At 38.2% G+C, this 11741-nt stretch overlaps 1 protein-coding gene across 1 annotated transcript; it reads left to right on the forward strand.

Annotated features, from left to right (window-relative positions):
* Positions 1–1210: 1210 nt before the first annotated feature.
* LOC101858813 (peptidyl-prolyl cis-trans isomerase) lies at positions 1211–11391 on the forward strand (the record flags this gene model as incomplete). The annotated part of the gene is given in 4 exon segments (XM_005109893.2): positions 1211–1241; positions 2724–2909; positions 4393–4468; positions 10771–11391. Coding segments are annotated over 4 exon segments (429 nt in total), but the record flags the coding sequence as incomplete, so codon positions are not given.
* Between the last annotated feature and the right edge of the window lie 350 nt (positions 11392–11741).

Genomic DNA, 11741 nt, shown 5'->3' on the forward strand with positions numbered 1-11741 from the left:
ACACACACACACACACTACATACACACACACACACACACTACATACACGCACACACACACACTACATACACACACACACACACACTACATACACACACACACACACACTACATACACACACACACACACACTACATACAAAATTTAGGGGGAAAAATGGGTATACGCTGCGTATAAAAAACTAACTCAAGTGTTTCGCTCGCTCATATGACCTTATGCAGTTGCGAGCGCCGTAAAACCCCATACTAAACAAATTTCATGAGAATGCAAAATATTTTGATACGAGTTGTTCAGTTTTGTAGTTTAAATGCTACCCACATCTGCTGACCTAATTTTTTTATTTTTTAAAGGATTTTATGTAAAAGTTTTTTTTCTGTACCGTGTTAGATTTTAATGTTATATTGCAATATTTCCGTTCCCAGCCTGTTTCAAATGATGCATACTTTTTAAGTCTGAGCAACATGTGCTGCTACCTCTAAGGAACCTCTGATGAACCAATGGCTGGGCTCAGTACATACATAGGGCTGCCTAAATCTACTGATTTTTCCGGTAGTTATCGATTTTGGGCCTGTTCTACCGCCATACCGATAAAGGTGTGAAAACTACTGGATTTGCGATGGGTGCCGAAAGAAGAAGAAAAAAGAACGTTCTGCAGTGCTTCCAATCTTCCTTGTTTTTGCAGAAATCCGTCCATTCCGAAAGTTCCGTACTTGATGCATCATATCAACTCCATGAGAGAGAGAGAGAGAGATAATCGGCATTCCGTACCAAAGATGAGCAGTTGCCTCCATAACTTCTCGGATATTTACGGCAACTCTCAGCTATAAGTTGTATTATAAGAAACTGCAAGATTGCGCTGTTCGTACATCGGCCTTTGTCTATCTGTGCCGTGGAATCTACAATTCGACCAACGCCAATTAGATATTTAGTCATAATGACAGGGATCGCAGTTTTCTGCGGAAACTGAAAATGTAGATCTAGATCTTTCCAATTTATTTTGCGACCTAGATTCTAGATCTAGATTCTAGATTGTATTCTCAATGTTGTGAAGTAAAATCCACATCATGTAATTTTAAGTGGACGCACCGTAGTAAAGATGTTGAGACAACAACAAAATATTTAGGCCCTAAAGTTTAAAGCATTACATTGTGTAAAAAAAATTTTTTCCCCCAACTGTTTCTCATATATATCCTTTGTCTGATCTGTTTCAGCTGTATGACGACGTTGTACCAAAGACCTCAGGTATGTTGTGCTGGCCTTTGCCGTGTGACGTGTGTGGGGTAACGGGGAACAAGAGCCAAGGCTTGGGTTTATTTATTGGGAAGGAGTTCCGTAGAGGGCGACCGATCACCTCAAAAGAGGGGATATTTTGAGCGGGGTATACCCTAACCCTTACCCCAATACCTAACCCTAACTTTTGTATAGTTTGCTCTGTGGACGTTGTCACGGTAAATGCTGGCCCTCTGCGGAACTCCCCCCGTTTATTGGATGAATCATGTCTTAGTTGTGTCTGCTTTAAAAATTCTCCTTCTTAATTTGGTAAATTATTATTAATTGAGAGCGATAGAATAACCAAGTCGAGTTCAAAAGAGATAAAAGTGGTGGTCAAACAAAACTTTTTTATATGAAATGATTTTGACGTGTAGTGTGGTGTTCATTTACCCTTGATATTGAAGTAAAAGTGCTCGAATGGCGTTCTGTTCTGCAGAAGAAATAAAAAGGCAGGAAGACTTCTTGTCTTGGTCTATCGCTGATCTTTTGCAATTTGGGCTTTTGAATGTGAATGTTTTTAACCTGTTGTGAACCGATAAAATAATTATGGAATAATGGCATGGATAATCTTCTTGATGTTTGACATTGGTGGTAGGAATTGGTCTGGGAAACTGTCTGTGCTGAGTTCTTTTTGGGGGTTCACAAATAATTTCTGGTGCAAGCATCATGTGTGATCATTTAAAAACATAACTAAATACGTGGGTAGAGATTAACTTTTTGTATGGAATACATTGACAGCTACATTCAATTTGTTTTTTGTGTTGGAAATGTGTGTGGGCTCTTCGACTTATGAAAGGGAAGAAGTCAGAATGTGGTCTGTCTTTGCCAGTGGTCATAGAAATTATGGAAAGAAAAGCTTGAAAGGTCTGGTGCTAATTCAGTGTTAAGGTCTGACCGTTGGTGGTTGGAGGGTGCTCTGGTGTGGTTTGCTCCTTCTTTCACTATCAAACACCTATCATCCTTATCTCTCCTTCTTTTTTGTGTTTGTTACTCCCTTGTAACATCTCTAATCTTTGGCACTTATATATATATATGACCTTATTGTCTTACAAGTGCCGTAAAACTTACGAAAACATCTATAATTGCCCTTATCTCCCCTCCTTCTGTTTAGTTTTGTTACTCTCTTGTAACACCTCTAATATTCGGCACTTATATGACCTTGTGTTGCAAGTGCCGTAAAACTCTTAAGAAAAAAGTCAGGTCGGATAACTTGCTTATTTCCTAGCTTCACTGGATGGAAATGTTCAGGTCGTATAACATGGGACTAGGCACTAGGTGATCGCCAAACACTTCTCAGAGAATGTTGGTGAAAATCTCACCCATGAAATGTGTAGTTTTCTTACCATTGTAACCAGATTACGGTATTACTTTTAGTCTTGTTTTGGTCTGTCAAAGCTCAAGAATCATGAATGTATAGTGTAAGTTTGTGAGCCACATGTTCTTTTCTTGCAGAGAACTTCCGTGCTCTGTGCACTGGCGAGAAAGGCTTCGGCTATGGCGGCTCCAAGTTCCACAGGATCATTCCTGGCTTCATGTGCCAAGGGGGCGACTTCACACGGGGAGATGGAACCGGGGGGAAGAGTATCTACGGCAACAAATTTGCAGATGAGAACTTTGTGAGGCAACACTCAAAGCCAGGTGACTTTTTTTTACGGCTTCTGATCCTTTGAAAAAAAGAAATGATATGAGATTTATGTTTTTTTTAAAGTTTATTTTTAACCCTCCAGGTGTCATGACCGTCAGCCGGAAGTGTCTTTAGGCCATTCCCAGTGGGGGGGACATTTCTCGTTCAAGCGCAGTAGAATTGTAAATGGGCTGATTCATCAATGTCATACTCATAACTGTGCCCGAACTACAACAGTGAGCTGCTGCTGCTTTTTCTTTCCTAATCCTTACTTCTATCGTCATTTTTTCCTCTACTTCTTTTGTATATTTGTCACTCTCTTGTGAACTGCTATTTCCGGCGTACCTTGAAAGGTGAAACAGACTTTGTGCTGTTGAAGCTAGAGAGGTGAGCAGAGTAAGTCTGATTCCCTGTAAAGATTTCTCAGTCGACATCCACCCCTTGGCACTCATATATGACCGTATGCAGTTGCGAGTGCCGTAAAACTTCTACTAAATATTAAAAAAATTAAGGGTCACTTCTGGCGACCGATCTACGATATGACATAGAAATATTAGAAATAAAAATGCGAATACGAATGTTGACGATTCCTCCACTTGAATAGCCGTTTATATGTGTTAACTTTTACTGGTGGAACTGTTTTTGGGACCTATAGAGTCTTCTTTTACTTTAGATTGTAGCTTCTGATACTTGTGTAATTCGAGCTCTCAAAACTGTCAAATCTGCGGTTCTATGTAGGTCTAGAGATCCAAACTTGACTTCAAGATGTTTGAATCAGTAGCTGGTCTGTCTGGTTTGTGCACTTCAAGGAGTTCTAGAATTAGATCTAACTCGCTTGTAACACCTTATCTTCGGCACTTATCTGACCTTATTGTGTTGCAAGTGCCTTTAAACACTTACTAAAACTGAGGTTTCCGACCTACCTGGGGGGGGGGGGGGGGGGTTCCTGTGGGGAAAGTGTGTTAGAGATATCAGCAGTTTAAACACAAAACTTTCCTGTTGCTCGATTAAAATTATTCAACCCAAGAGGAGAGAAATTTTTATCGAGTATGTGTGGTCTTTCTGCTGGGATGTTGTATCCCTCTATCCCGGTTGGCCCTAACGGGCAGGGTAGGAGGCTCGTTTCCTAAATGATCTAAATTTTGGATGGGAGCACAAAAGCTGCCTTCAATGAAGAAGCAATGTTGAATGTTCCAAACTATTGCTTTGTAAAACCCTGTACTACTACTACTACTACTACATGAAGAAGCAATGTTGAATGTTCCAAACTATTGCTTTGTAAAACCCTGTACTACTACTACTACTACTACATGAAGAAGCAATGTTGAATGTTCCAAACTATTGCTTTGTAAAACCCTGTACTACTACTACTACTACTACATGAAGAAGCAATGTTGAATGTTCCAAACTATTGCTTTGTAAAACCCTGTACTACTACTACTACTACTACATGCAGAAGCAATGTTGAATGTTCCAAACCATTGCTTTGTTCCTCAGGTCTGCTCTCAATGGCCAATGCTGGACCAAACACCAATGGATCCCAGTTTTTCATCACAACTGAAAAGACCCCATGGTGAGGATTTTGTACTTTCTCTTGAGCTTGATCGATGTTCCATTTGGGTGTGCAGGATGTTTTGTATACATTTGGCACTTTAGAAATAGAATGTATGGCACAGAGTTTGGATATATTGCTATTCTTGTAGTTGTGAAATTCTGTGCAAGTGATGATTTTGAATGGGACGTAATTCTGAATTTATCTGAAGATTCATTCATCTGATGCACATCTAGCCATGAAATCTGTCCCAATTCATTAGTTATGAGATAAGATATCAGATATTAGATAATACTTTATTATCCCAGAGGGAAAATGTTCTTGGCCGTACAGGATCGTAAAAACACATGCAGGTATACCTACAAATTTAAATTTTATGTGTATTGTATATTACTCTCATTAAAATTCAATATGAAAAGAGAAGTAAAGCAGACAAAATGTACATATCACATCAGATGCATCATTGAACCACATGCAGGAATTAGTTTAGTGTATTTATGGAGTCATGGTATCGACCGGTCCGGGTGAGTCTCCATCATATGTCACTTTTCCAAATGGCGTGTGGCGGAATCCTGCACTGAGCAGTCAGTATGTAGACGGGCTGACTTCTGACCCGGGTACAGTCTGTTGTACCGCCAGGTTTTGCCAATATACTGGGAAAAAAGTCCCCTATATAAACATAGTATTTGCTCCGCCATCTGCTAAATGTGTCAGTTGTCTGGTCGTTATAAACTACTGTAAATCTACCCTTTTGTAAAACTGTTGCACCACCAGCGAACTGGCTGCCAGAACTGCACAGTACCCGCTAGGCTGCGCACGGCACATCCACTCTGTGGTTACTTGACCATCTTTCTCAGCCGTCTCTTCAAACTAGGCCTAGGTCTAATTCAAACTCTCAATTTGCTCCCTCCCCACCCTAGTGTTGTAGATTTCTGGCGATATGGATAGATCTACAGTGATGTAGTGTGTCGCAAGCGAGCACAATACAAATAGTAATGTGAAAGTGTACAATGAAAATATAACATAACTTGTAATTCAGACACCAGAATTAAGAGGGGCTGGGACTCAAGGGGTTTTCAAGGCTGCAGTAATTTTGAGAGCTACACCCCTGGTGAGAGATGAAGTTCTGTGCAAGTGATGATTTTGAATGGGACGTAATTCTGATTTTCTACTGAGGATTCATTCATCTGATGCACATGTAGTTGGTGAGTCGATGGTGCCGTAAAACACATGTAGTTGGTGAGTCGATGGTGCCGTAAAACACATGTAGTTGGTGAGTCGATGGTCAGGGTTGGGTTGATTTAAATCAGTTGATTTTTAAAATTTAAATCAACTTGATTTTTTTGATAAAAATCAGTAATTTAAATCATTTAAAAAAAAATAATTTTAAATTCAGTTTTTACATATTTCAACATTCAGCATTCCCTTCCTTGGTTTCATAAAACAGATATAAGGTTAAGTAGACAAATATAATTCATGTTTAAAAGTCTGCTTTCCCACCTTTCACTGTAAAATAATACAGTATTCAATCAGAGCTGGGTTGATTTAAATCAGTTGATTTTTTTTATATTTCAATCAACTTGATTTTTAAAATAAAAATCAGTGATTTAAATCACTTTTTAACAAATGTATTCAGTTTTTACATATTTGAACAATCAGAATTCCTTTCCTTGGTTTTATTAAACATATAAGGTTTAGTAGACTAATATAATCATGCTTAAAAGTCTGCTTTCCCCCTGTCACTGTAAAATAATAGAGTATTCAATTGACCTTTTTTTCATAATTGAAATCAGGGTTGGGTTGATTTAAATCAGGTCGATTTAAATCAGTTGATTAAAAATTTTTTAAAATCAACTTGATTTTAAAAATAAAACTCGGTGGTTTAAATCACTTTAAAAAATGTATTCTGTTTTTACATCTTTAAACATTCAGAATTCCTTTCCTTGGTTTTATAAAACAAAGGTTTAGTAGACTAATAAAATCATGCTTAAAAGTCTGCTTTCCCCCCGTCACTGTAAAATAATACAGCATTCAATTTACTTTTTTTTTCATTATTGAAATTAACATTTTCTTTTTCTTTTTAGACAAACACAAGCGCGTGCACACACACACACACACACACACACACACACACACTGTAATAAAATGCAAGTTTATCTATGCATAATTTCCCCCCTCCCTTCCTTTTAGACTGGTATTTTCTTCATTTTTTGTCAGTAGCCATAATTCACTGATATATATATATATATACACACACACACACACACATACTATTATATAGCAGATTAAGGCTTTCTTTTGAGGTTGCTTAATTTAATCATTAGTTAAAATATATAAAAGACAATGCATTTTGCACTAAAAGAACATACTTTTAGCAACCAAAAATCCCAAACTGTGTCGACATTTTTTTAAAAATAAAAAAAATCTGATTTAAATTAAAAAAATCATGATTTAAATTTAAAAAATCGATTTTTTTGATTTTTATGAAAAAAATCACCAACCCTGTCGATGGTGCCGTAAAACACATGTAGTTGCTGAGTCGATAGTGCCGTAAAACACATGTAGTTGCTGAGTCGATAGTGCCATAAAACCGCTACTGAAACAAAACCAACAGCACATTTAACCAACTGCAAAGCCGTTTTGACACTATCAAGAACAACAAGCAAACCAAAGTACATGCGTTTATTCGGAAAAAGGTATAAAAATCAATGTTAAACAAAATTTACAAATAAGAAAATAAGAGACACCATATAAACAATCTGTAGTTTATAACACAAGCAGTCTTAGCGGCCACCTAGCTAAAAATGCTCTGGATAAAAGTTATTGACCGATGAAACAAATGGCTGCGCATACGTCTAAGCCGGATCCCGTCCCTTTGCGGCATTTTGATCTAGATGCTATCGGCGATAATGTCGGTCCCGCGTTTTCCGCCGGAAGCATCACAAAACTGATGGGCCACCCCGTGTTTTTATCGGGAAACGTCTTCAGTTTGTTAATCAATGGTTTTTAACTTTAAGGCCATAATTTTGAGAGCTACGCTACTCTCCTGGTGAGAGATGAAGTTCTGTGCAAGTGATGATTTTGAATGGGACGTAATTCTGATTTTCTACTGAGGATTCATTCATCTGATGCACATGTAGTTGGTGAGTCCATAGTGCCGTAAAACACATGTAGTTGGTGAGTCGATTGTGCCGTAAAACACGTGTAGTTTGTGAGCTGATAGTGCCGTAAAACACGTGTAGTTGGTGAGTTGATAGTGCCGTAAAACACATGTAGTTGGTGAGTCGATTGTGCCGTAAAACAGTTACTGAGACTAACAAAAGCATAATATGCATTTGCTGTCGCTCCTCAGTGGGATGGTGGGTAAGGAATGACAATGACAATCTTTATTCATCTCGCAGGGAGAAATTTGTCTTGGTCGTTTACAATGGCAGTAGATGTTACAAAAGTTAGACTTAAAGGTGCACTCACGCAAACGCACAACAAGACAGGACATTAGCAGGGTTGGTGATTTTTTTGATTTTTTAAATAAAGTGGGGGAGGGGGTAATTATGCATAGATAAACTTGTATTTTATTACAGTGTGTGTGTGTGCGCGCGCGCTTGTGTTTGTCTAAAAAGAAAAAGAAAATGCTAATTTCAATCATGAAAAAAAAAGTAAATTGAATACTGTATTAATTTACTACTTACAGTGACAGGGGGGAAAGCAGACTTGTAAGCATGATTATATTAGTCTACTAAACCTTATATCTGTTTTATAAAACCAAGGAAAGGAATTCTGAAAGTTTAAAGACGTAAAAACAATACATTTTTAAAAAATGATTTTGATTTAAATCACTGAGTTTTATTTTTAAAATCAAGTTGATATAAATTTAAAAAATCAACTGATTTAAATCAACCCAACCCTGGTTTTCAATTATGAAAAGAAAGAAAATTGAATACTGTATTATTTTACAGTGACAGGGGGGGAAAGCAGACTTTAAAGCATGATTATATTAGTCTACTAAACCTTATATCTGTTAAATAAAACCAAGGAAATGAATTCTGAATGTTTAAATATGTAAAAACAGAATACATTTAAAAAAAAGTGATTTAAATCACAAAATCAAGTTGATTAAAATAAAAAAATCAACTGATTTAAATCAAACAAGCTCTGATTTCAATTATGGGGGAAAAAAGTAAATTGAATACTGTATTATTTTACAGTGAAAGGGGGAGGGGGAAGCAGACTCTTAAGCATGATTATATTAGTGTACTAAACCTTATATCTGTTTTATGAAACCTAGGAAAGGAATTCTGAATGTTGAAATATTAAAAAACTGAATAAAAATAAATTTTTAAAAAAGTGATTTAATTCACTGATTTTTATTTAAAAAATCAAGTTGGTTTAAATAAAAAAAATCAACTGATTTAAATCAACCCAACCCTGGACATTAGTAAATACATGTCTCACGTGCTGGGACAAACCGCTCCGTATAAACAATCTGTAGTTTACAAAACAAGCAGTCTTAGCAGTCTCTCTCTCTCTAAAAATGCTCTGGATAAAAAGTTGTTGACCGATTCCCTTGAAATTTTTTGTTGAATGAAAAAGTGGCTACGCATACATCTAAGCCGGATCCCGACCTTTTGCGGCATTGATATATCTTGATGCTATTGGCGATAATGTCGATGTCGGGGTTTCCATGGTAACAGTCTCACAAAACTGATGGGCCACCCCGTGTTTTTAACTGGAAACGTCTTCAGTTTGTTAATCAATGGTTTTGAACTTTAAGGCCATAATAATTTTGAGAGCTACACTACTCTTCTAGTGAGAGATGAGATTCTGTGCAAGTGATGATTTTGAATGGGACGTAATTCTGATTTCTACTGAGGATTCATTCATCTGATGCACATGTAGTTGGTGAGTCGATGGTGCCATAAAACACATGTAGTTGGTGAGTCGATGGTGCCGTAAAACACATGTAGTTGCTGAGTCGATGGTGCCGTAAAACACATGTAGTTGCTGAGTCGATAGTGCCGTAAAACACGTGTAGTTGCTGAGTCGATAGTGCCGTAAAACACATGTAGTTGGTGAGTCAATGTGCCGTAAAACACATGTAGTTGGTGAGTCGATAGTGCCGTAAAACACATGTAGTTGCTGAGTCGAAAGTGCCGTAAAACACATGTAGTTGCTGAGTCGATAGTGCTGTAAAACACATGTAGTTGGTGAGTCGATAGTGCTGTAAAACACATGTAGTTGATGAGTCAATGGTGCCGTAAAACAGTTACTGCAACAAAACCAGCAGCACATGTACAGCGCAGCCTCTCTATAACATCATCGGGCCCAGAAAAAACTGTCGTTATAGAGAGTTGTAAAATTGTTGTTATAAAGTTATAGAGAGTTGTAAAGTTGTTGTTATAAAGTTATAGAGAGTTGTAAAATTGTTGTTATAGAGAGACAACCAAAAGTCGTGGCCAAAGTGTTTAGTTAACAGAGCCTGACTGTATTTGAGTTGCAAGTGCCATAAACTCTTTTGAAGATGAAGTTTAAAATTTTCTTACTTGTTTACCCAGCGTCTTGTGGTGTAGCGGCCAGGTGCTTGGCTGTCACATGCAGGAGATCCAGTGGGTGGTTGGCGGGTGCTTTGGTGTGGTTTGCTTCTTCTTTCCTATCAAACATCTATCATCTTTATCTCCCCTCCTTCTTTTTTGTGTTTGCCACTCTCTTGTAACACCTCTAATCTTCGGCACTTAAATGACCTTATTGTGTTGAAAGTGCCGTAAAACTCTTACTAAAACTAAAACTGAAGCAAGAGATCCAAGGTTGATTCTTACAGGATTTCTATTGAGTATATATGTCTTCTGTTGGCTTGTTGTGTCTCTCTCAACACATTCTGGTCCTGATGATAGGCAGGGTTGGACGCTCACCTCCTGAATGACCTAGATTGTATTGATGGGGCGTAATAAGGTCACCTACAATCCCATCTATCATTCTTCTCTCCTTCTTTTCTTTGTATGTCACTTTCTGGTTCTGTTATGCCTCTTTTTATAACCTCTTCTATATATGACCTATTGTATTTGTATACAGTATTGCGTTGTGGGTGGTTGGCGGCTGCTCTGGTGTGGTTTGCTCCTTTTCCTATCAAACATCTATCGTCCTTATCTCCCCTCCTTTTTTGCGTTTGTTACTCCCTTGTAACACCTCTAATCTTCTGGCGCTCATATGACCTTATGCTGTTGCGAGCGCCGTAAAACCTCTACTAAAACAAATGACCGTATTGTGTTGCAAGTGCTGTAAAGCTCTTGACTAAAACAAAAACCAAACTATTGTTTGTGTGTGTGCAGGCTGGACAAGAAGCACGTGGTGTTCGGCGAAGTGACGGAAGGCTTTGACACCGTCGTCAGGGAGATGGAGAAGAACGGCAGCCAGAGCGGAAAGACGACCAAGCCTGTGTGCATTGCCAAGAGTGGAACTCTTTGATCAGACCACGCAGGGAAGGAAAGAAATGGGGCGGAGGAGGAACGAAAGAATTCTCTCAGAAATGTTTATTTAGATCTCTATACCACAGGCCGGTGTTCTTTCTATTCAGCAGAAATGTTTAAAGGGGTTCCTTCCTTGGATTTTGTTACTATTCTGACGCCACCATTGTCTACAGCATGCTTGGTGCGCTGTGCTACCGTTAGTTCACTGCTCAGGATCCAGTCTCTAGTCAGCTCCACGCTACAAGGCATTACCAACACCCACCAGGGAAGTTATTTGCATTTTATTTGTCCGGGCTTGTTAGCTGCAATGAAACGTTTAGGATTTGTCCAGTGTTAGGGAAGGAAGCTTTCCCTGGAGTTCTCTGTCCACAAGTTTTCTTATAGCTGTTGAACTTACTTGTGCGGCCCTGCCACATTTTTATTTTATTGGGGTTTTAAAAAAATTTTTTTTTTTTTGAATGAATAAAACTTTTTGATATCTTACGTTTTGAGTGTTCTTTTTCTTTGTTAATCCGTTGGAGTGAACAAATGAACAAGCCAGCTCGACAACGTGATGCCCAAACTGGGTCCATGAAAAACTTAAAGTGGTTGGCGGGTGCTCGGGTGTGGTTTGCTCCTTCTTTCCTGTCAAACATCTATCGCCCTGATCTCTCCTCCTTTTTTTGGTGTTAGTCGCTTTCTTGTAACACCTCTAATCTTTGGCGCTTGTATGACCTTATTGTGTTGCTAGTGCCGTAAAATTATTACGAAATAAACCCTTTGACAAAGGCATTTTTACTCGATTTCATATTGGACACAGCTCCCTGACACTAACTCATAAATACTTCCTGCAG

The sequence above is a fragment of the Aplysia californica genome, unplaced genomic scaffold (assembly GCF_000002075.1).
Source record: "Aplysia californica isolate F4 #8 unplaced genomic scaffold, AplCal3.0 scaffold00826, whole genome shotgun sequence".
Taxonomy (NCBI): Eukaryota; Metazoa; Mollusca; class Gastropoda; order Aplysiida; family Aplysiidae; genus Aplysia; species Aplysia californica.